The following is a 26,480-nucleotide window of genomic DNA, read 5'->3' on the forward strand; positions in this document are numbered from 1 at the left end:
TCCCTATATTTTATTCTATATCCACATAAATTGTCATAATTACTAAATTAATATGTATCCTCACAGCTTGTCCCATTATCAGCGCTAGTTGTCTTTAGATAAGTCCACCTCTTTTTTTTTCCCTCCATAGGTTAAAGGACCGATCCATCTCTAGTAGACTTTTTAAATCAGATATGGCCCCCAACACAAACTATAACATCTACTGTATGAAGGAACGTCTCATTAACTGAAGGCTGCATCCAATGCATTTCTCTCCATAGCTTCTAAAGGGGCCTATCCATTAGCAGATGTGTTTCTGAGCGATGAAAGACAAAAGATATCCCTTGAAAATTCCGGTGGCTGTGCTGAACGATATCTGTCATATACATGACAGATTTTGGCAAACGAACGATATCGCATGACATCATTCAGGGAGTGGAGTTTTTTCTCTGCAGCGCTCTGTAGCTGCTGCTAATACCTTTGTCGTTTACCGCATATAAACTGCACGATATTGCTTATATCGTACAGCTATATGCGATAATTGACCAACATGTTGGAGAGATGATAGATGCGATTTATCGGCCGCGGAAGTGCGCATCTGTCATTCATGGCCTTTCCATTAGCAGATATAATGAATGATTGAACGATATATCGTTAATTTTATCTGCTAATGGATAGGCCCCTTTATACAGCTCTAGTATATTGCTATGAACAAGCGCCCCTATTTGCACTAAATGTGGGACATGTTAGGTTGATAAAAGCTCCACTAAAGGGACAGATACACTTTTAAATGTGCAAATATTTAGACTGACGAGTTGAAAGTAAAGTGGGAGTAAGTGATGCGCTACGCAAATGGGCAGACGTTTACCTCTTGTATCAGCAGCATAATCTTCTATATATCATCCAGTCATCAACTGCAGTCTATATTAAGGTAACGGTCAATTGCTTGCAAAACACGGCCATTTATCAGTGGCCGTGTTTTTGCACTGCGCGGATGCCGCAGAGTTAACCAGCATTAAAAGCTAGTTTTATCGCTTACCATCTATGTACAGTATGTCTGTATCTATTATACGGTAAATACAACTTTCACATTTATAACCAACACTGTTCAACTGCTTGTGCCTTAGAAATACTGCTGTGTTTTTGAGCTGGACCTATTTTGAGATACATGCAACTAAATAAAATACAGCTGAAAGTCTCAATATGGAGACCAAATCTTTGTGTGCGCTTCAAACGTAAAAATGCGTCAAACTTTAAATCCGTTTACCAGTATCTTGCTGGCTACATTCCCTGAATTGTTAGTTTCTAGTGTACCTACTGGTTATTTGATTAAATGGTTGTGCCAAATTTTTATCTGCCACTAGATGAGTTGCCTTAGTGTCTGTGTAATGCAAGTTGAAAATGTATTAAAAAAAAGGAAGAAAGCCGTTGAAAGTGAACTCCATTATGAGAAATCTTTGCATTTTTAGTGTACGCGGCTAAATCACATTAGTGCACAGGTTCTCAAACTCTGTCCTCAGGACCCCAAACAGTGCATGTTTTCCAGGTCTCCTCACAGAGTCAGAAGTGAAATAATTATCTCCACCTGTGGATCTTTTAAATGTGTCAGTGAGTAATGACTATACCTGTACACCTGCTGGGTGACCTGCAAAACGTGACCTGTGTGGGGTCCGAGTTTGAGAACCACTGCATTAGTGCGACCACTTTTGTCTGCTAGGATCTGCATATTTACAATCAAAATGGTAACCGTTGACCATAAAGCAGTGCATTTTTGATTATGGCAGTAAAAGTGATGGCACGTTTGGTTACAGTATGTTGCAACACATTTTCGGAAAAACGTTGCATACCTGCATTCATCATCGTACAAGAGATCGGAGTCCTATAAATTTATAGTAGTTGTGAGACGTTTATTCTAATTGATTTATACCTGCACTATTTCTCCACACCACCTACATGTATAAATGTGTCCCTATAGTCAAGACATTTGCAAATATGGTGCAGTTTCAGGACATGGAACATATTTTTTACATATTGCAAAATACCACTTGGTAAGCTGCCATGCAGTGTAATTATACTTTGTATTTACTGATGTTTGCGTATTTCCTCCTTTAAAAACTTCCAGCTGGAAAGACATAATCTTTTATTATTGGCATTAACTGTGGAAAAGGAAATGCCGAACTGTTAATAAGTTTATATTGAAAAAACTTTTAGAGACATTTTAAAGAGCCTTAAAGTGCCTGACATGATGTAACCTTGCAGGGAAAGTAGTGGAGGGATAGGGATCAGTGATCCATTTGCTAGCACACAATCGCTTTCACATGAATGGAAATGAATTACCCCCAATTTCAAAAACATAAGAACTGGGGCAGAATATTTTGATGGACCTCCTCGAAACTCCCAAGCTTGCTGGGCTGCAATTCACACCGTTATGAAGGTTTAGATAGCAACTTCACCACTTCATTCCTTTCTAGGCCTCTTCCAGGCATGACTTGTACACCGTATCCTGCTTGCAGCTAAATGGCAGATTGCTTCCTCTTGGAAACCATCTGACCCCCCCCATCATTCACCGCCACCATTAGTGAAATTTGGCTAAAATACCGTATGGAAAGTATCACATCTCCTCTGCATAATAACTCAGACAGGCGACAGCTTTATGAAAACCAGGTCCCACTGGACACCATTTGTCAATTATTTAACTTATTCCCTGTCTATTTGACCCACATCCCAAGACAGCAGTGCTCCTGCCCGAACCACTCATTGTATCCCTTGTGATTTCCTTTGAGTTATGTTCTTTACATGTTGCCGCTTGCCTATGAATATGGTACATTCTCACTTATCGTGCCATTTCTCTTTGCTACCATGTCAAATCTACTGTGTCTCATGTACCACGGATGCCGGACACTGTTCCCCACGCCTTTGCCCTCCTTTACCTCCTTCTTCCTCCATATTCCATGTATTGTGTGTGGTTTGTTGTAGCTCATGCTACTACTTGTAATGTTGACGGCAAAAGTCCAATAAACCATTTTTTAACGAAAACAAGAACCAGGCGTGCACCACTCTCCCACTTGGAAGTGTTTCCACCATGCACTCGTCATTGTGCCCTTTCACCAGCCACGTTTTACTTGTGTAGGCGGCAGTTGGAGGGCTGCATCTATTGCTCCTCAGATTTGGATTTTGAGGCTCGGCTGAGGCATCACGTCCAAGTGCTGCTCTCCCAGCTTAAAACTGATATTGAGGGTCAGCATCCCGCACCTTCACATGTAAGAGGGTGATGCCCACGTCCACTTCATGTCAGCCGCCAGTGCTTTGTGTAAGGGGCATTAGACACACTGAATGAAGGACATTACCACTCATACAGTGGTTTAGGCACCCGCTTACCGTTGACACTCTAGGCAACCGCCTAGTTTTGATTAAAGGTAGTGCCAGCTTTGCATAAGGAAGTGAGATATGTTCAGACATAGTGTATGAGTGTTAGGATGGTCTCTATGCTGTTCATTTCATAGTGAATGGAATAGGCAGACCCATGTGATAAACAAGTGTCTGTACATATGGGACTTACATGAAGTACATACGGTAGAAGCCTAGCTCATGCATTATCTTTGCTTCTTTCCTCAGTCAGGTTACACTTGTTTTGTTCGTGCTGGCGATATAGAAAAGTTGGTCAGTGTCCTATCTTTTATTAGGATCTCTCCTGTATTATTTTTTTCTCTGATTAGCAAAGCTGCATAGCACTAGGAAGTAAAGTTAAAACCATTTAACATTGTTCAACATTCTCTTAAGCCGGCAGTTCCGCCAACACAGCGGTCGATCAGGTAAGCTATACAGACTTACCGATCGGCCGCTCAATGTGTTTTCCCTGATATTACAATTGGGTGGGCATTTGATTTTGCCCTCCCGGTTGAGCTGTCATTCAACGGCGGTCCAGGCTGCAAGTGTAGGGGCGGTAGGCTGACCTACCGTACACACGGCCATATGTGCCGATATATCTGCCATCTGCTGTGCTGGTGAGCAGATGCTATATGTTTATACACCCGCGACGCGTTCAATATATTGGCCGTACGATTGAACGGACGATATATCACCAAGTGTGTACCCAACTTTGGGCCTGAGTCAGCAAGGAGCGCTACTGCGATTACGCAAGCAATCAGCTAATTGTTGCGTTCTGCGTATCCATCATAATGCGCGTGCACGAACCAGCCACTGCAATCGGGACTGCGATTGCAGTGACTACGCAGACTTATCGCTGAGTGATTGAAGGGAAGTACCATTTAGGGGTGGTGACGGCGGAACACAGGCGTGCCAGTGTGTTTTGAAATCCGTTGCAGGGACATGCATAAATTTATCTACTACAATGCCCTACGCAGCTCGAGTACTCACTGCGGGCGATGAGGTTAGCAACTCCTGAGTGAGGTCTGACCTTGTGTAATTGTGCGTGAGGCTGAGATTGTACTCTGTTACCTATGGTTTCGCAGTCTTTCTAAACATTAAGGATGTGTGTAACGTAAGATGGGTGTCCCTATGTAGTGCTGCGATGGCATAGCGATCGCAATGGATTAGCATATCATTGCAGAGTGAGTGCGCGTAATTGCAGTTGCGATTCTTGCTGAATCAGGCCCTTTATCCCTTAATCTAAATGTAATTATTGTCCGTGACTAATGATGATCAGATTGCAATGATCAGTGTTCATTGATGTACAGTAATGCTAACCATTTAGCAAATTTCACTGATGGTTCTGGAATTCGTTATCATAATTTTGCTCTCTTTTCTGACAATGATGTGAATGTGTCATTGAAAAGTAAGAAGACTGTGTACTAGTTAAAAAAAAATTTCTGCTATTTTTTTGCATCGCTTTGTATTGTTTCTGCTAATAAACGGTGGTCTATAGGTCAGTTGGGAGCAGATACTGTGCGTTAAAATGCAATGTACCACAGAAATCAGCAATAGTTTGCCGGCCGCTCTGGGGCTGAAGAGTTAAGTCGCTGTCACATTAATGCCCCGAGCATTTCCCTGCGTATCTCTCACCTCCTCTGCTACATAATGGGAGCAAAATTGCATTTCTAAACATTTGAACTGCGGGTAACCAACACCTCACTAAACTGATCTCATTCAATCGCTTCAATTTAGCAGCAGGATTTTTTCCCCCCTTCCCTCCTGCACATTACCTCAGAGCTGAGTGATGTTGATAAGGCCCAGGCCTGAAAAATTGGATCCCTGATAAGGGGTCCTGTTATCAGAAGGTGGTGGTGTGAAAAGAGGGGGGGGGTTGCTGTTCCTCATTTCCATTTAGATGAGTATTGATTATTTATTTATCCCAGCAAAGTGAGCCTCGCTTCCAATCTTATCTCAGCTCCCGCTTGTCAGCAGAAAAGAGAGATAGAGTTTACAGACATCACTATCTCAGATAAAAGTTAGACTGGGCCTTTTCTTCCTTTTTATTTATTTTTTTTTCTAAACCTTGACTGAAGGGATAACTTTTTTTCCTCCAAACAAGAAGTGACGGTGGGGTGGATTTCCCAGCATGATTCCAGACAGCTGGACACGTGTAATTAGAGTGGGCTCCAATGTTTGCTGTAATTTTAAGAGGCTATTTTTACATTTTTGTGAAAGTGATTATTCATTCCCGAATTCCCTGTAGAGTTTTTCTCTGAATTTGTTCACCTGGGAAGTGTACACAAGATGGCTGCTCTTGGCACTGAAACAAAATGGCAGCTTGTCCATGGGCACACTGGAGCACACTGAAGCAGTCAGCCTTATTATCCTCGGTAACATGGCCAATAAGACTGAAGCCAGAGTAAGCATGCCATAGAAATATATTAAGTTCTCTCTGTCGGTGCACTTTGGAATAATGTGAAGATCTGTTTTCTTTTATTCTGTAGAGCAATATCGAAGACATCCTGTGTTGTTGATTTTTTTTATATGGAGACTCCTGTCCTCAAGACCCATTCTACATTGGACTGGCGGGTTTGCAGTGTGGTTCTGATTCAGTTTTGTAAACTTAAGGCTGAACTTTTAAGTGACCCAACTATAACTAAAGGGTGACACTTTCAGACACCAGGGGGTATATTTACTTAAGTGAGAGTTTTTAGAAGTGGAGATGTTGCCCATAGCAACTAATCCGATTCTACTTAACATTGCTCTAGCACCTTCCAGAAGATAATAGCTAGAATTTGAATGGTTGCTATGGGCAACATCTCCACTTCTAAAAACTTTAGTAAATTTACCCCCAGGGATCACAACAGTGCCACTGGGCTCATTGTTGTTATTTTTAATGTGAATAAAACTTGATGACTTTGTAAGGCGCTGCGGAATACTTGTGGCGCCATATAAATAAATGATGATAATGAAATGTTAATGGCACAATTTTTTTTTCCATAATAGCTGTTATTCATTATTTATTATTATATTATACTTATAATTATTATTGCCACTTTATCTAATGGTAACTCAATTTCTGAGGTATAATAGCTATGTAAATTGAGCCCTACTGGTCATTGAACGTAGACTTTAATTGACATTGTATTACATAAAATTATTCATGCTGGCTGTATCCTCCCAACAAATGTATATTAAACTGTTGAAATTTCTACATTGTGTAGAACACCTCAGAGCTACATTCTAGTAACATTGTATTAGTGTTACAATCTCAAGCTGCAGTGACAGTCCAGTGATCCCTGGCTGGCGGTCAGCCTGTAGTTTGCACCATGCCCTCACACTTGGACCTGGCCTATGTGAGCCCATAGCTAAATCTGCTCCTAACCAGGAACAAGGTGTGTTTGTGCGGTAGATCAATCATTCCACCCGGCTCTCTCCTGACGACCGTATTACTGCCTCACATAAACGCCTCCTGCTGCCACATAAACAAACTTGTTTCCTTGCAGGCCGCTGACATTTTTAAGATCTCTGTAAAGGGTAGAGGAGGCCTGCAGTCGCCTGCATGGTGTCACACGGAGAGCCCAGTCCAGCTCTAGCCATGAGTGCTGCAGAATAGCAACTCCCTTGAGGCCTTGCTCATATCGCCAGACATTTTAACCTCTTCCATCTGCATTTCTGCATCTGATCATAACTGTTCAATGCAAGTGTTAGTGTCCAGCTTATGGCAATATTTCATCACCTAGATATGCAGATTAGTATTAATATTGCTAAAGTGTGAAATGAGAATTTAAATATTTTTGTTTTGTATGTACAATTGATTGAATATCTTGCATTGGATGTTATAGAATAAAGACTATAAACGATGCACGCTAGCAATTACATGCGAATTGTAATTCCCAACCACACTAAGAAATCTACTTGATCACTCCAGTAATAATTTGCATATCTGTATCTATACTTATAATAAAGTTGTAATGGTTGTGTCTGAAATTTTTTTGGAGAAATGTTCTCCTTGGGACCATGTATGGACCATGGAGACCAAAAAAAAAAATTCTGAATTTTTGCTTGTCTGTTCGTTCTGGCATCACTCAAAAACTATGGGATGAATTTGGATTGCGTTTCCAATATTTTATAGTTTAGTCACCTAGAAAGAAACTGAGGTATGGACATCAGGGAGAGGAGCAATAAAGGAAATCCAGACGCTTGACATTCAGCCTGTGCAGGCTCCTCAAGCCAAAAATGACTAATATATATATATATATATATCATTATCATTATCATTTTTTGGCAGGCAAATATACTTTTAGGGACTGTTTATGATATATGGAGACCAAAAACATTTTTATCAGAATTTGCATAGGCTCCTCAAGTCCGCAATGACTATATGTATATAAATAAATATATTGCACACCTCGAACGCAAACCGTTATATATGTAAGATCTGTTTTGCAGGAAAATCTAACTATATATTAAGCACTAATTAGGCAGCTTATCTTGACTCATACAGTTGCAGTATACATGTCAATCCAGTAGATGGCGCACCAAGACAAATACTACATATCAAATATACATCACAATATAAGATGTCACTTCTGTCTATGTAAAATTAGTTCTGCTGAGCAATAACAGACATCCACGTAAGCAAAGCTGCAGGAAAACGCTAGTTTAGCAATAAATTGAGAATTTGGGGTTTTATAAATAGCAACAGAAAAGCTGGGAACTTACTTTACTTAGTTTTAGTTTTGTATATGTTGCTATATTTGTCAGATGGAAGTTTCATTGAGACTAATTGTGCTGTGTGGCACTAGGCCCTCAGGAGTGCCATGGACACATACTCATTCCATTTGAGTAGTTGGTGCCAGCATAGAATGATGTAGTGCATTTACTCCATGCCCTAATGCTCAGTGTTGTTTAAGCTGTCAAGTATAAGAGCATTTTGCCAGACACCTGCTACACAGCGAGAAATGTATATGTATGTTACCTAGTAAACATTGTATCGTACTCTGTTTCGTTTCATGTATTTTAGGTCCCCAGTATCGGCTAGAGAAGCAGAACCAGCCGAATGTCCCGGTAGATCTGGATCGTACACTGGAGAGTCAGAACTCTGTGGAGTTCTGCTTGGTCAGAGAGAACAGTAAGTGTCCACTCCCTGGTGTGTAGGCTCAGAACACAGACTCTCAGACACTGGATAATTTGGGTTGTTGGTTCTCAGATCTGCTAGCTAGGAGAATGTGCCCATGAACTGTGATTGATTGACTCACTCTGTACATAAGTATCAGGATCCTGTTTATCTCGGTCATGACGGATCTGTGTGGAGGGTCTGACTCCAGCACAGCTGAAATGAGAATCTCTAGATAACAGATGAAAGGGTCATGAGCAGATGGAAACAGAATACATTACATATTAGTACAACCTGCATTCATCTCATCTCTTACTTTGGTACCACTATCATTAAGTGTAGAGCAGTGCAGGCCTTTATACTTGGGAGCAATGTGAAAATGTCATATACACCAGGTTAGTGTGTTACTGCATTATTAGCGGGACAGTGTTAGACTACATTATTAACGTGAGCAGTGTGGAAATCACATTATTAACATGGGGTAACTGTGTGGAGTTTGTATAATCTCACTGTGCTTGCGTGAGGTTTTCCTCTGGGTGATCCAGTTTCCTCCCACATTCCAAAATATACTGGTAAATTAATTGGCTCCTGATAGAAATAAATGAACCCATGTGTACATGTGCTAGGGAATATAGAGTGTAAGCTCCACTGGGGCAGGGACTGGTGTGAAATGCCAAATGTTCTCTGTAAAACGCTGCTAAATATGTTTGCACTATATAAATGACTGGTGATAATAAAAACTGTGTTAATTACTTAGACAGTGCGGGACTGCAATACCAGCTGTGGCGGTGCAGAACTGCAATACCAGCTAAGGCAGCACGGAACTGCAATACCAGCTGTGGCAGTGTGGAACTGCAATACCAGTTGTGGCAGCGCGGAACTGCAATACCAGTTGTGGCAGCGCGGAACTGCAATACCAGTTGTGGCAGCGCGGAACTGCAATACCAGTTGTGGCAGCGCGGAACTGCAATACCAGCTGGGGCAGCACGGAACTGCAATACCAGCTGAGGCAGCGCAGAACTGCAATATCAGCTGAGGCAGCGCAGAACTGCAATACCAGCTGAGGCAGCGCGGAACTGCAATACCAGCTGAGGCAGCGCGGAACTGCAATACCAGCTGGGGCAGCACGGAACTGCAATACCAGTTGTGGCAGCGCAGAACTGCAATACCAGTTGTGGCAGCGCAGAACTGCAATACCAGTTGTGGCAGTGTGGAACTGCAATACCAGTTGTGGCAGTGTGGAACTGCAATACCAGTTGTGGCAGCGCAGAACTGCAATACCAGCTGAGGCAGCATGGAACTGCAATACCAGCTGGGGCAGCACGGAACTGCAATACCAGTTGTGGCAGCGCGGAACTGCAATACCAGCTGAGGCAGCACGGAACTGCAATACCAGTTGTGGCAGCGCAGAACTGCAATACCAGCTGGGGAACCGCATTAACAGTGGAATGTGTTAGTTAGGTGGCGGGTTGCCTAGTTGGCAGCATGCACCCACCTTGTGGTGTATAAGCATGCACTTGTATGAAGTGCTCACGGCTGGTCAGCGTGCACCTGTATTATGCGCACACTTGTAGTCATTGTGCACCTGTCTGGGGCATTGGCTAGATAGGGTCTGTTACTGTGCACCAGTGACGTTCTGAGAAACACTATTATCAATTCATCAATGTTATAAGCTCCAGTGTGGAAGAGACTGATGCGAATGGTTAAATATTTTCTATAAAGTGTGTTGTAATATGTAGGCTGTTTTTTAAAACCTGTCCATAAACAAATATAACACTTCCCAGGCCAAATAAGAGAGAAATCGCTGCTACAGAGACAGAATCCCACCTACAGATAGACAGTGTTAATGTTCTGAAAGCCAGTGGGCAAAACACAGGCTCAAAGGGCTGGCAGGTAAATGGCAATTTTTATAATTGTTTTATTCTGAATATTTTATTTGCATATTGTTTGCAGGGAGTATCTTAAAATTCTACATTGCCATTTTCAGTAAGGTTTACTTTGTGCATTCTACTGTAATAGTGTGTTTTAGGACTATTGCAGTTTGTAGAGGAGAGCAGCATATTGCGCCTTTAATAACTAATATAAGACTATAGCAGTAATATGCATGATTCATTATCTCCTGCACCTGGTATGGGATGTAGTCAGCATCCCGGGTGATGGGATGGCGACGGTCTAAATACCGATGCCGGAATCCCGACAGCAGTCAGGATCCCAGCTCCAGAATACGACCATCGGCATCCCGAAGTAGAAAAGTATTGGGGGTTAGGTTTAGGGGGGGATGCAATCGGGAAACTGGCTGACGTGATCCCGACAGCCAGCTTCCCGACTTATTTATCCCGGCGTGGGTTAAATGACAGGTGTCTATATCTAGACGCCTGTCATTTTCCCGACGCCGGGAGACAGGCGCCCGGCATCCCGATCGAAGGGATGCCGGGCGCCGCGAGCGGACAGCCGCGGGGGGGAGGCTTAGGTTTAGCGCACCCGGGGGGAATTTAGGGTTAGGCACCCCCCCGGGAGGGTTAGGGTTAGACTAGGGGGAGGGAGGGTTAGGCACCCCCGGGGGGGACTTAGGGTTAGGCAGTGGGGAAGGGGGGGGTTAGGGTTAGGCACTTATAGGAGGGATTAGGGTTAGGCACTTGGGGGGGAGGTTAGGGTTAGAGGGGTTAGGTTAGTTATTACTTACCTGAGGACGTTCGGGATTTCCAACGCTGTCGTGCTGCCGGGATCTGTTCATCTGTCGGGCTGCCGGGAATCGTCCGGCGGTATTTCATACCGATTCCTTGGGGGGGGTTAGGTTTAGGCACCAGGAAGGGAGGGTTAGCATACCGACAATTGTGACGCGCTGGTATAGATTAGGATTATAATCTGTATTTGTGTCAAATCAATGCTGATTTTAGGTGTGAATAACTCGGCATATTTCAGTTAATTACAAACCACATTCTGTATTGCATTGGTAACAGCGATAAACAGTCTTTATGGCTGAGCTCTATAGTCCTGCTAAGCAGCTTTGTATTCTACAAGTTTGCATTACTTTGTATTGATATATATTTGTGTATGAGTTTTCTTCACTGACTAGGATTGCAAATTACAGGATAACAAGCCCAATAGTCCGTTCACCTGTACCGCTCATAAAGTAATGTATATCTATATTGTTTACCAAAATCTTAGTGGTATGTATGTGTTTTAATTAACGAAGCTGTATGTAACAATGTGTGCTTGTGATGTAATATATAGACAAGGGGGTTGCAGCCATATAATTGAGCACAAACCAGAATATGTATTACACGTTATCTTCCCCCCACGTCTTTTTATAGAGACAGAGCCTGTCCTCTTCCCCAAATATCCCAGAGATTTATAAGCTCTGAATCCAGTCCTTTCCACCCACTAAAATACAAGTTGTGCAGACGCGCATCCTCTACACGGCTAATTGAATTTTATATCCTGCCGCTTGCTTTCTACGATGCTCCCCTCCTCATCTTATCATTAAGAACTAATTAGTATTCAAGGGAAATTGGTCTTAATATATTAAAATTGGTTAAGTGCCTTTAGACCTGTTTGAAAAGCCAATGTCTTATTGGGAGCGGTAACTGGGGACTCAGTGTATGTAATTAATTGAATTACAATTAAGAATTTTCATTAAGCAAAATACCAGTACATTAAAATAATAAGCCGCCATGTTTTCTGCCTGCTAACCGTCTGTTCTTGCTAGAAGCAGGGCTGCTGGTAATGTCAATGATAGTCTCCAACTGGTCTTGTAGGTTATAAGATGTACATGTAATGTATGCTTTCATAACTCACACCTTGTGTATATACAGCTCATTCACCATTATATCTAGGTATAGCTTATTATTGCTTTGGATTCAAGTCAGCCTGCCTTTTTTCCTTTATTATTGACCTAGGTCTTTCATAAATACCTGTTTAATTGCTCTTGGAATGATCTGATCATTTCCCAAGTTCGTCATAACTTTGTATATTTCTATGGGGGAGATTCGGCTAAGCTCTAGGTTCCATCAGAACCTCATGCAATGTACAGTTGTGCACATTGCAACTAATTACGGAAGAGGAAACTTTGCACGGTTTTGCTCGCACCTCCGTGGGTCGCGAGCAAAAACAAGCTTTCCTTCAAGCATGCGTTATAGGAACACTTTGGAACTTTGCGGCTAACTGCACCTCCCTATGAAAGGTTATTGTTTTGATGGTTTTGTAGCTTTACTTCTGATGTGCATGTGTCTGGCAGTGTGCCGATGTGATTGCACATATCTAACAATATAGCTTGTAAACATACCTCATTGAAACAGCAACGCTAATGTAGAAGTGTCAGGGAGAGAGAATAAAAAATTCCCCGGGACCATTTTCCCAGATAAGAGTAAGTGGCATGTTACTTTTATTAGGTTAATTAACATTCTGAAACAAGTTGGGTTAATGCACCAATGAAACAAGTATTTTTTTGGAGATCCATATTCTTTACCCTTTTTGGCAGAAAATCTGCAGGCTGTTTTCATTATTTTCTTTTATGTTATTACTTAGTCATTTATGCTAGCACTTATTAATCTCCTCTTGTCCAGCACTGTTGGAATATAGTAGCATTTTCCATCTAAATTATATTAATTCTCTACATAAAGGCAAGTTTATTTGCTCTCATATCGCAAGACACTTCCATTTAAACAAAACAATGACGTCTTCATTAATCTGTCGCTGAAATCCAGAGATTGTGGCTTTTAGGTTCTGCATTAGCCAGTGCAGTAAGCAGCGTGCCTTGCTGTCTCCGCAAGAGGCTAAATCACTGTTTCTGCCATATTTTACGCAGCACTTTATTTAAAAGCATCTGACTGATTATTTCCCGGTTCCCAAAGCTGGCATCACGGGGGCTATATTTAAACAAAATCTTTCAGAAACCCTGATTTCTAAATTGGTTGCTGTCCAAAATATAAGGCAGAGAATGTCTGGCGTTCTTTAGTGTTATTTTTAAAGTAATTGACGTTTTGGCTTAATGAGCAGTAACCTTCATTATAACTAATAGCTTACGGAAAAAAAAAATAGGGTGTTAGTAAAGAAGGATATACGAGGTCGATAATGGCGACAGTGGCAGCTTTATGGGAAAAAGTTGTTAAAATCCCACAGTGTCTAAATCATTTGGGAGCGAGGGAAACTGGGATTAACCACTTCTGTGCTAGAAGAGCCTGCTGTTTGTTTATCCATATTGGATAAAGATGTGTAGTTACGTTGGCACAGCTGTAGGATGGCATTAAGGACCACTTATATGACATAATTTAACGTGTGGTTTCCCCAAATGTCCACTCCAGGGCTTAGATGTAGTGCGCCCGGCTCATGTGTCTAATTCAGTTTCAAGCAATCAAGATTGTCTCTTGACTCCTGAAGTACTAAATGCCCTTGTGCCAATGGGGTTGGGTACGGGATGCCAGCGTCGGGAATCTGACCGGTCAGATTCCCGACGCTGGCATCCCGACAGGGTCACAATCATGACAGAAGGAGGTAAGTATACTCTCCTTACCCTAAATCTAACCCTGCCCCCCAGTGCCTAAACCTAGTCTCCCTCCCCCGCAGCCTAACCCTAATTCTCCCCCTAGTGCCTAACCCCTAACTCTGACCATCCCCCATACCCCAATACTTACTGTCGGGATGCAGGCATCGGAATTCTGAGTGGTGTCTAGATTCCGGCGCGCGCATTTTGACCACCGACAGCCAGGATGGTAACTACATTCTGTGCCAATGCAGATGTGCTTAATCCAGTTAAGCCCTAAAAACATTTGCTTGGTGAAGAAAAACATGTTAAAGTAGGGGCAATGGGTGATGCACGAGGGCAGAATTTCCAACACCCTGAATTCTGGAAACATAACCCTGTCCTCCAATCCAAGCAGGTCAGACTCCAAACAGAATTACCACACCCCCAATCCACTCCGTCACACCCCACCCAGCCATATGTAACCCCCCTCCCATTTCATATAGGCTGCTATCTTTTTGCCAGTGGGAGATTTTGGTGGTCTTGAGCTATTCAGGGCTGAGGGATTAGTGCCAGATCGGTTACACCTACTAAATGGAAAATTCACAAATGTGACTGAGGAATGGACAGGGGAATGTTTCCATTATTTCTTTCTTTGTATGTGTGCACTACTAATGGGTCATGTGCAGATCCACAATATTTTACAGACCATAAATCCTATATACTGTGATTTTGTTTGGTGGATCGTTATTGATCAGCTGAGTCAATTTATAGGATAGGGAGTGCGTTAGCTAGACGTAAGTGATACTGGCAGGGCTTGTCCTACTACAGCCCTATAGACTTGTGGTTCAATTGCCAACTTTTTATTATTCTTTTATTTCAGGTTCTAGAGGAGAGGAACCCCAAGAGGAAGAAACGCAAATAGACATTGCAACCGTGCAGGACATGCTGAGTAGTCATCACTATAAGTCATTCAAGGTCAACATGATTCACAGACTGCGATTCACCACGGATGTCCAGCTGGGTACGTTTATTCTACTCCTTCCATCATCTCTTCTCTTGTTTACCTCCTTAATTCTTTGGTAACTCACAAAAAGACTTTAAAGATAAAGTGGGGTCATCAAAATTCAAACTGGAAAAAAAAATGTGAATTTTAATTACAAACTCAGTTTGCAGTGCATTGTAAATGTACACTGATAGAGGTGTATATATAGAAAGAAAGAGTATGATGATATGGACAGTGGAAAATGGTACAGATGCGGGGTAGTGCGCTATCACAACAACAAAGGCTAAGCTTCAGTAGTGCGCAGTTCCTCAACCACTCCCCCCTGTCAGCAGCATGTTCTCAGCCATCTAAAGCTGGGTACACACCTGAAAGGTATACACTATATGGACAAAAGTATTTGGCCACACCTGTTAATTATTAAATTGAGGTGTTTCAATCAGAGTCATTGCCAAAATGGGTTTTTCTGAAGAGAGTGAGTTCAAGCTTGGTACTGTCATAGGATTCCACCTTTGCAATAAGACGGTTCGTGAAATTTCATCCCTGCTGGATATTCCACAGTCAACTGTAAGTGATGATATTAGAAAGTGGAATCGTTTAGGAACAACAGCCACAAAGCAGATGACCGCGTAAAATGAGAGCGGGATCAACAACTGCTAAGGCGCATGGTGCGTAAAAGTCGCCAACTCTCTGCTGATTCCATAGCTGAAGAGTACCAAACTTCCACTGGCATTAATGTAAGCACAAAAACTGTGTGGAGGAAGCTTAATGGAATTGGTTTTCATGGGCGAGCAGCTGCATGCAAGCCTCACATCACCAAGTCCAATGCCAAGCGTCGGAAGTGGTGTAAAGCATACCGACACTGGACTGTAGAGCAGTGGAAATATGTTCTGTGGCATGAAGAATCACACTTCTCTGTTTAGCAGTCAGATGGACGAGTCTGGGTTTGGCAGATGCCGGTAGAACTTTACCTGCCTGACTGCATTGTGCCAACTGTGAAGTTTGGTGGAGGAGGGATAATGGTATGGGGCTGTTTTTCGAGGTTTGGATTAGACCCCTTATTTCCAGTGAAGGACAATCTTAATGCTTCAGCATAGCAAGACATATTGGACAATATTGTGCTTCCTACTTTGTGGCAACAGTTTGGGGAAGGCCCTTTTCTATTCCAACATGACTGTGCCACAGTGAACAAAGCAAGGACTATAAAGACATGGTTTGAGTTTGGTGTGGAAGAATTTGACTGGCCCACACAGAGCCCTGACCTCAACTCCATCGAGCACCTTTGGGATGAACTGGAATGGAGATTGCGAGCCAGGCTTTCTCGTCCAACATCAGTGCCTGACCTCATAAATGCTCTACAGAATGAATGGGCACAAATTCCCACAGAAACACTCCAAAACCTTGTGGAAAGCCTTCCAAAAAGAGTGGTAGCTGTTGAATACAATGTCATTACAGTCCCTGTTGGTGTAATGGTCAGACGTCTGAGTACTTTTATCCATATAGTGTATCTGCAGATGATAGTTGTTCATACACACTGAACGACCATCATCTGGCCACTGGTCCCGCTGGCTTGGGGGGTCATGTCGCCTGCCCCTTCCAACGGCCTCTGCAGCAAGTGAACGGGCAGTTGGCTGACCTCCCATACACATAGCAAGATGACCCAATATATCTGCAGATAATGTCTTTTAATCATGTGTTAGCCTGGAGATAAGAACTGGAAAGACTTATGCTGGGTATACACTGGCAGATATATTGGTCGATCAATTGATCGGCCAATATATCGTGTGCCCATCGGCGAGTGTGTACCAGCGAAATGTCCAAGAACTACGCCGTTCAGACATCGCGTTGGCTGTGCTGCACAGCCGATGGCAGAGATATCTGCAGAATCGTAATCTGTTTGAACTCATTGTTACAAATTAACAATGGTTTTTTAACAAGTCAGAAATTGTAAGTTATTTTGATCGAGTTTCTCTCTGCTTTTCTGGGGAATGTTACAAGTCTTGCTGTTTTGCCCATTACTATACTGTAAGTAGTTTTTCGTCATTCATATATGTAGATTAATATCCATTTAAAATATTGTCAGAATCGCCCACGCTGTTTATAATTACCATTTATTTCTCCTTTATTTTAATTTAAACGACAGTAGCATATGGCCACACTTTACAATGTGCTGTGTGTTCTACTTGTAGGTTTTCTATCCATATTTACATACATAAATATGAGCTGCCATATTTGTTGCCACATCTGCTATAGGAATAACAATCGTTTACAGATGAGTAAAGAAACAGCACCATGGAAGAAACTTGCAATAAAATGATCCCATTCCCAGAAACATGTTTCCAATGAGGGTATTGGGAATAAGAACTTTGGATTCTGGTACAGGTGCCACCTATGCATCAGATCCTGCTTCAAATTGCATATATATTTTATTATTGGCTGTTAGTAAGATGTGTGTGTTCTATGAAGAAAATGTCTTTGGTCTCTTGGGGAAGATGAAGGAAGTCTTCATTATTGTGGGTAGGTTTTACTGAATGCGTTGAATGGCCAGATCGATCAGATTTGGACATGAGGGCAAATTGTGCATAGAGATGAACACCCCAATCTTGCCATTTGTTGGAAACTTCATTCCTTATAGATATTGACAAGTCTGAGAAGTGATGTCGCTGTAGGGAGGTATGTGTTGACCACTTCATTCCACATTTATTTTCATATTTGAGATTTTGTTCTGTGATGGTTTTTTAATTTTTTTTGGGGGGAGCGTACAGTGAGCGTAGTACAATATTCAGGAAAAGTGTTATTTTGCTCATGCTCACACACACCAATGAGTACCCATCATCCTTACTTTTCTCCTTAAAAAAGCCCAAGCTTCCAGAGGTGCACACAACTATGTTGCAAGCCATCTACAAAGGTTCCGGTACACTGGTTCTGGCTGGTGTTATGTAGCGAATTGGTGTTGTGTCAAGTCTGCGGTAGGGTTGTCCATCGACTGTTCTACAATGATGGTCGTTTTTTTCTAACCATTGGTGGAAAAAGAATGATGGTTCACTTTTGCACATGTGTAGACTACGGCCACTATCCATCAGACCTCTGTCCGCCAATGTACTCCATCAGTGGTCCTCCGCTGATGGAAAAACTCAATCACCATTAAATCTTCAATGGTCAATGGCCATCCCTAGTCTGTGGTACAGACTAGGGCTGGTGTTATGTAGAGACTGTGGTTTATTGAGTCTGGCTGGTACTATGCAGAGACCCTTGTGCACGGGTCTGCCTTGTATGTTGAAACTATGGTGCATTGTGCCTGGCTGCTATTAAGTAGACACTGACCACAGATCGGACTGGTGTAATGTAGTGAACTGGATGCTTTGTTCTTGGCTGGTGTTAAGTAGAGACCCTGACACGTTGGTTGTGGCTGGTGTTATTTAGAGACCGTAGTACAGTGTACCTGGCTGGAATTATGAAGGAGACTTTAGTGTCTTGGTTCTGGCTGGTATTCTATAGAGACCATAGTGCATTGCTTGGATGGCATTATGTAGAGACCGTGGTGCATTGGGTCTGGCTGGTGTTATGCAGAGATCATGGTGCATTGGGTCTGGCGGGTATTATCTATAGACCATAGTGCATTGCTTGGCTGGTATTATGCAGAGACTGTGGTGCATTGGGTCTGGCTGGTGTTATGCAGAGACCGTGGTGCATTGGGTCTGTCTGGTGTAATGCAGAGACCTTGGTGCATTGGGTCTGGTTGGTGTTATGCAGAGACCGTGGTGTATTGGGTGTGGTTGGTGTTATGCAGAGACCCTGGTGCATTGGGTCTGGCTGGTGTTATGCAGAGACTGTAGTGCATTGAGTCTGGCTGGTGTTATGCAGAGATCATGGTGCATTGGGTCTGGCGGGTATTATCTATAGACCATAGTGCTATGCTTGGCTGGTGTTATGCAGAGACCGTGGTGCATTGGGTCTGTCTGGTTAAATGCAGACCCCTTGGTGCATTGGGTCTGGTTGGTGTTATGCAGAGACCGTGGTGTATTGGGTATGGTTGGTGTTATGCAGAGACCGTGGTGTATTGGGTGTGGTTGGTGTTATGCAGAGACCCTGGTGCATTGGGTCTGGCTGGTGTTATGCAGAGACCGTGGTGCATTGGGTCTGGCTGGTATTATCTATAGACCATAGTGCTATGCTTGGCTGGTGTTATGCAGAGACTGTGGTGCATTGGGTCTGGCTGGTGTTATGCAGAGACCGTGGTGCATTGGGTCTCGGTGGTGTTATGCAGAGACCATGGTGTATTGGGTGTGGTTGGTGTTATGCAGAGACCGTGGTGTATTGGGTGTGGCTGGTGTTATGCAGAGACCGTGGTGCATTGGGTCTGGCTGGTGTTATGCAGAGACCGTGTTGTATTGGGTGTGGTTGGTGTTATGCAGAGACCGTGGTGCATTGGGTCTGGCTGGTGTTATGCAGAGACCCTGGTGCATTGGGTCTGGCTGGTGTTATGCAGAGACCGTGGTGCATTGGGTCTGGCTCGTATTATCTATAGACCATAGTGCTATGCTTGGCTGGTATTATGCAGAGACTGTGGTGCATTGGGTCTGGCTGGTGTTATGCAGAGACCGTGGTGCATTGGGTCTCGGTGGTGTTATGCAGAGACCGTGGTGTATTGGGTGTGGCTGGTGTTATGCAGAGACCGTGGTGCTTTGGGTCTGGCTGGTGTTATGCAGAGACCGTGGTGTATTGGGTGTGGTTGGTGTTATGCAGAAACCGTGGTGTATTGGGTGTGGCTGGTGTTATGCAGAGACCGTGGTGCTTTGGGTGTGGTTGGTGTTATGCAGAAACCGTGGTGTATTGGGTGTGGCTGGTGTTATGCAGAGACCGTGGTGCTTTGGGTCTGGCTGGTGTTATGCAGAGACCGTGGTGTATTGGGTGTGGCTGGTGTTATGCAGAGACCGTGGTGCTTTGGGTCTAGCTGGTGTTATGCAGAGACCGTGGTGTATTGGGTGTGGCTGGTGTTATGCAGAGACCGTGGTGCATTGGGTCTGGCTGGTGTTATGCAGAGACTGTGGTGCATTGGGTCTGGCTGGTGTTCTGTAGAAACCGTGCTGCATTGGGTCTGTCTGATGTTATTTAGGGACTAGTGTGCTTTTGGCAGGTGTTGTGTAGAAACTGGTGCATTGGAACTGGCTGGTGGTATATAGAGACAATGGTACATTGGTTCTGGCTAGTGGTGTGTAGAGACAGTTGTGCATTGGATCAGGCTGTTTTATGCCTACAGGGTAAATATTGGTAAATACAGGCCTTTGTTATATAAAAGGGATATCAGGAAAGATTTCCTTTTAGGTGGACTTTTCTCTATTCTGAAAGGCCGCTTTTGATGCAGAATATTTATAAAACGTAAGATATAGAAAGTTTGTAGTTCTAAAACGCCTTCATTATCACAATGCCTAGAGTTTATATTGTTCTTGTAACCACTGTTCAAGGTGATCAACTCTGCCTGTCAGTAATTGATACACGTTATACTGAGCTTACAGCAGTAATGTTTGTATCAATGTAAAACGACTATTTCCACCTGATCAGTTTTTTTTTTTTAGACTGTAACTATCCTGAGATCTCTGCAGCTATAGGCTGTCTGTCACACAACACAGACAATTATATCTGGGAAATCTACTTCCCAAGAGCTATTGATTGCCAGCCAGCAGCTTTATTGATCATATCGATCCTGTGGGAGTTGGTAGGAGTACATAGAATGAACAGTACTCACCCAGGCTGCACTGCGGCATGTTCCAGTGCACGGACCCCCGGCATAACTGCGCTTATTAATGCTAGACTTTATCTTGGCAAATATCAACGCCGGTATGTGACATGTCTGATGCAGTGTTCAGTTATCTCATATAATTACCTTTTTGTTATGTTTTGTGATATAAAATACAGCAATGTTTATCTTAAATGTTCACACATATGTGTGTATGATAGTTTTATGCAGAATATTTTTTTATCTGACGGTTGCAGTTTGTTTTCTTTTAACTTTTGTTTGTTTGTTTTTAAATATTGGTTTTCAATAGCAAATCTTTTATGTTGATTTAAATAACAAATGACGGATGAAATCTGGAGAGTATTTAAGTGAGTTGATGCATGCATGCATAAGAGGTGGTATATGGCTAGGTGTAAGATCTTAAATTGCATTATGTTAGTGCATTCTGGACCTCATTCAGAGTCGGTCGAAGCGGCCGCACGGTCGTACGCGAAAAGGGGCCGTATATGCAAATGATTCCCTCGCAAGTTGCTTCCCTAAGTTCGGATCGGTAGCTGGCCGACCAAGGGGAGGAAGCGGTCGGAATACAAAAAAATACGCCCCCTTCTCGTACGCATTGCACGTCATCTCAGGGCATATAAGGATTAATCGAGACGATCGGCAACCATCGAAACTGGTCGTAGAGCTTAAGGTTGACCTACCCTCTCTTAAGCTCTACGATCATGTCAGTGTAAAAACCTCCCATATCACATGTGCCATGACGCTACTTTGTTAATTATGCACTCCCATAAACCGTATGCACTCCCACGAAACGCCGTCCGCATAATTAGGCACGCCTGCGTTCGGATCTCCACTCCCCCGTTTTCAAGCACCTTCCCCTGTTACCACCCACAAACGCCTCAATCTGTCACTCAAACTACTGACCTGGCTGTGTTCAAGGAGAGAGAAATTTCTGATCGTAGCGGCTAGTTTGCGCACGCGCATTGCGAACTTTACGCATTTGCAGTATAGCTAACATCGGTGGCGTACGACCGTGCAGCCGCTTCAACCGACTCTGAATGAGGTCCTCTGTCACCATCTTCTGAATTCAGTAAGCAGTGTATATGCTTATGGAGATATAAATTAGGTGTCACAGTGAATTGTAATGGTAAAGCTGCATACACACACAACGATTTAGTAAATGAACGATTTTAGTAAACTATTTTCGTTCATTTTTTCAAGGGAAAAATGAACGAAAATAGTTTACTAAAATCGTTCATTTACTAAATGTAATGAACGTTTTTTTTTTAACTACAAACAATTTTTGCATAATCCCTTACTGAAAATCTTTGAGTTGGTCGGTCTGACTGAACTACAAACGTGAACGCGCATGAACGATAATCGTTCATTGTTTTAACTCAGAAAGTGAACGATTTTTTGAACGATAAACGATATCGTTAACGATAATCATTCAAAAAATCGTGTGTGTGTGTATGCACCTTAAAGGTGCATACACACAACGATTTTGTTACCAACAATTTTCTGTTAGATTTTCTGTCACATTTTTTAAACTGTAATGAACGCTTTTTTGAACTACAAACTATTTTTGTAACTTCCCTTAATGAAAATCGTTCAGTTGGTCGGTCTGACTGAACTACAAACGTGAACGCGCATGAACGATAATCGTTCATTGTTTTAACTCAGAAAGTGAACGATTTTTTGAACGATAAACGATATCGTTAACGATAATCATTCAAAAAATCGTGTGTGTATGCAGTTATGCACCTTAAAGGTGCATACACACAACGATTTTGTTACCAACAATTTTCTGTTAGATTTTCTGTCACATTTTTTAAACTGTAATGAACGCTTTTTTGAACTACAAACTATTTTTGTAACTTCCCTTAATGAAAATGGTTCAGTTGGTCAGTCAGAATGAACTACAAACGGGAACGCGCATGAACGATAATTGTTCATCGTTATAATTCAGAAACTGAACGATTTTTTCAACGATTGAATGATAACGACGTCGTTATAGTTAAATCGTTCGAAAAATCCTTACGTGTGTATGCACCTTAAGAGGTAACCACAGCCAAATTGCTTTACTTTACTCAACCTACAGCAGGTTGCTGTGTGACGTCCTGCTCCTAGCATGATACTGCTGTAGTTGGACTGTGTGTACTTTGAGCAATATCGTAAGTCAGTGGTTCCTAAAGTCAGTGCTCAAGGCACCATAACATTCCAGGTCTTAAGAATATCCACGGTTGAATACAGATTGTTTAATCAAAATGAGAGGTACTAAGTCACTTATGCAGATGCATGGATATCCTTAAAGCCTGGACTGTTAGAGGTTCTTGAGCACAGAGTTTGGGAATTACTGTTGTAAGGACCTCATTCAGAGCCGGACGCTATTTGCGCTCGCTCGTTCAGAAAAAAGGGGTGGCTATTCAAATGAACCGTTCGCTCTTTGCGGTCTGTTCACGCCTCTAGGTCTGAACGAGCGAACCAAACATGCGGTAGTTTTTTGAAAAACTACGCCCCCTGGCCGCTCACATCCTACGTCATGTCCGCTATTTATTAGATTAATCGAGTACATCGACCAGCGTATGAACTGCTCGCTATTCTTGTGGTTGGTTTTTCCTACCGCAATCTTGCGAGCAGTTCTGACTATAAAATAACCCAGTGACGTGGTCAATGACGCTGCTGTATTAATTATGCACACCCATAAAACGCCCGTTTTGACTTTTAAGCACGCCTGCGTTCGGATCTCCACTCCCCGTTTTCAAGCACCTTCCCCTGTTACCACCCACATACGCCTCCTCCTGTCACTCAAAATAGCAGGCATTCGCTATTTAGCGAACAAACGATTTTCGGCCGCACTGACTGGTTCGCGCATGCGTATTACTATCCGTACGCATGCGCAGTTGTGCAAACATCGCTCGAAACGAACGAGCGGCCGCTTACGAGCGGCTCTGAATCAGGCCCTAAGTGTTGAAGTGAACCAGTGTAATGGTCTATAGTGTTTTGCTCTCAGCTTGTATTAATTATATGTCTTCAGTGATGATAAAATGTATTTAATAGTTAAGTTACGACAGCACATCCCTAGAGCATCGATTAGTTACACAGTTCTCTGACTGGCGCATGTAATAATTAGTCATGATGCCTATCATTAGAAAACATATATTTTCTTTATAAAGTGTAGCTATTGGATAGGATGGCTATAACCCCATGTCGTTAGAAATGAGTCTAAAATTAAGACTTCATCAGCTGTGCCACATAGCGGTCACTCATCTGCAGATGGCAAAGAACGCACAATGAGACTTCATTTATAATCTAGAGTAGGAAACGAGGCTGCCATTGCAAACAGTGGGTTTAGTGACCCTAACAGTATCCCTCTGTCAGTTGCACAGTACCACTTCTCATGTTCTGTATATAGGATGCAATGATCAGTTATGTTTTAGAGGGAGAACATACAAAATCCACGCATACAGAGCTCTGGGCACGATTCAATTCAGCGCGATGTAAATAGCGCCGGGAGATAGCTCCCGAAGCTATTCAATTCATTGCGCTGTTAGGTCGGGGAAGGCTCGTTATCGCGCCTTAAACAGGGTGTTTAGGCGCGATAACGGGCATTCCCCAACCTAACTTCCCAGCGCGAGGCTGTTTTCCCGGCGCTAAGGGCAGAAAACAGCCTCACGCCGGGACTTTTGTCGGATTTCTTCTCTCATCCCCGGAGGGATGAGAGAAGAAATCATTATTCGGACTTGTCAGCGCGGTGTATTGAATAGCTCCGGGAGCTCACTCCCGGAGCTATTTACATCGCGCTGAATAGAATCGAGCCCTGATTGAGTATCGAACTTATGATTCCGGTGCTGTGAGCAGGTGATTCTAATGACTGTGCTACCATGCTATGTTCAGATGTTGAAACTATGACATGTCTTCACTTCATTCTAATGCAAGTGTTTTATGAGATACGGCAATGATGACCTAATCAGCCAGCAGATATGATTTTCAGAAGTTTACCAGGGCGTAGTAATGTGACATATTCTGTGATTGCCTGGAACCCTTGTGGACAGATGCAGCACCACTCTGTCATGACAAAGTTATTTCTTGGTGATTGGTCTTGTTACTGGTGAAAGAAAAAATTTGGCCTCTCCAGAATCCTTTTTCATTCACAGCAGCCCCTAAGACGATTGTAACTTTCCCTTGTGTCTCACCTTAGCCACTGCCAGTTGAGTTGTCTCCATCCCAATAGCTGATGCCACCTGTGCCCATACAATCACCGTACTCAGAGTTACCATTGTTTCTTATTTTGAAAATCTTAAGCAAAATATTATGCAACTGGTATTTTTATAGTCCCTGAGCACAATGGCATTTTAATGAACTTCGCAGCCACACCTGTATTGAATCACCCACTTTAAATATACTTTGTGTCCCTTAATTACTCAAGTTACAGTGTTCATTCTAGCACCCTGCACCTGTCACAAACCGTGCAGTTCCTCTTTCCTGCCTGGGGAGTCGCTCTCTGCTCTGGTGCATCTAGCACGCTCTGGTCTGTATCTGAGCAGTTTGTTGCATCAGCTGAGTGTGATAGAAGCACCATAGCAGAGAGCGACACCTCAGGCAGGAAAGAGGAACTGCACAGTTTGTAACAGGTGCAGGGTGCTAGAATGAAGACTATATAAATATATTTTATTTTAATTAAAATGAGCATCAAAGGCCCTCAGTCTCTGCAGGGCCTATATTCCTATTGGGAAGGGGCTAGGGAGAACAAGTCCTCCAAAGTACCACTAAATCGTGGGCTCTATACCTTATGGGGCGGGCTCTGCTGTTATACTTTATTGTGCAGCAGGAGCAGTACATACGCTGCACAGCCCTGGCAATTCTGTTACTATATACTGAGCTCCATCAATCAGGGTTCAGCAGACGATTCTATGGTGCTCAGCCACACATGACTGAATCTGAGTGTATTGCAGAAGACAATAAGCTGCGTGAGCATCAGGCCATTGAATTATGATTAGGGTCACCTCAGACCCGAGTGACCAGATAATCCTGCCCAGCACTGGAGGAAGGAGATTGTTTCCTATGAGCACAATATATTTAGCATGTTTAGTAAAACTTGATATGGGAGCGATTATATTTTGTCAGAACTTGAAGCAGATCCGTATTTAAGTAACCTGCTGCCTTCCAGTTGTTGTGGAACTACAAGACCCATCATATTTGGTATGATGGGGTTTGTAATTCCACAACAGCTGGGTCTTGGGGTGGTAGGAGAGGAGTTTGCTTTGATAATAACATTAAAAAGTACAAGTTAAATAAGTGTTATAGCGGACAGGTGCAGGGGCATGTCACAGGGGATTTTCGGTAGGGCCAACTAGGACAGGGTTAAAACATTATCTTGCTTTGGGTCCCAAACCAGTATCCATGGGTTCTGTATATGGCTCATATTATGTGTGTATATAATTCTGTATTGAAATGAATGTGTTTCAGTGTGTGCGTTTTTTGTTTTTTTTATATCCATACAGTACATTGTAAAATGTGCAAGTTTTTTTATTTACAGTACATGTGTGTGTATAGCTGTACAAATAAGAAATCTATATTCACAGATGGGAATCGGGTAACCCTGTGTGAGAGAGAGAGAGGCTTTTCTCATGTAGATACAGGCAGTAAAGGATAAACGAGGCAGGAACTATCCTGCAGATAAATATAATAGAGGTTTGCACGCTCTTTACATGATAAAAAGGCAGATGAGAGGGACTGTAGCGGCTCCCACTGCACAACTCCACGCCTGGCCCACTTGCCCCTTGCAGGAAAGATTGATGGCTCTGAG

At 42.9% G+C, this 26,480-nt stretch overlaps 1 protein-coding gene across 1 annotated transcript in view; it reads left to right on the forward strand.

Moving 5' to 3' along the window:
• Positions 1-26,480, forward strand: part of MAPKAP1 (MAPK associated protein 1) — a 182,975-nt gene that overhangs the window by 119,858 nt on the left and 36,637 nt on the right. Inside the window, exons 8-9 of the mRNA XM_088471118.1 lie at positions 8,378-8,485; positions 14,815-14,955. Of these exons, the coding sequence (XP_088327244.1) occupies positions 8,378-8,485; positions 14,815-14,955 (249 nt within the window). The remainder of the gene's footprint in view (positions 1-8,377; positions 8,486-14,814; positions 14,956-26,480) is intronic.

This window comes from Taudactylus pleione, unplaced genomic scaffold (genome assembly GCF_031769625.1).
Source record: "Taudactylus pleione unplaced genomic scaffold, aTauple2 ptg000110l, whole genome shotgun sequence".
NCBI lineage: Eukaryota > Metazoa > Chordata > Amphibia > Anura > Myobatrachidae > Taudactylus > Taudactylus pleione.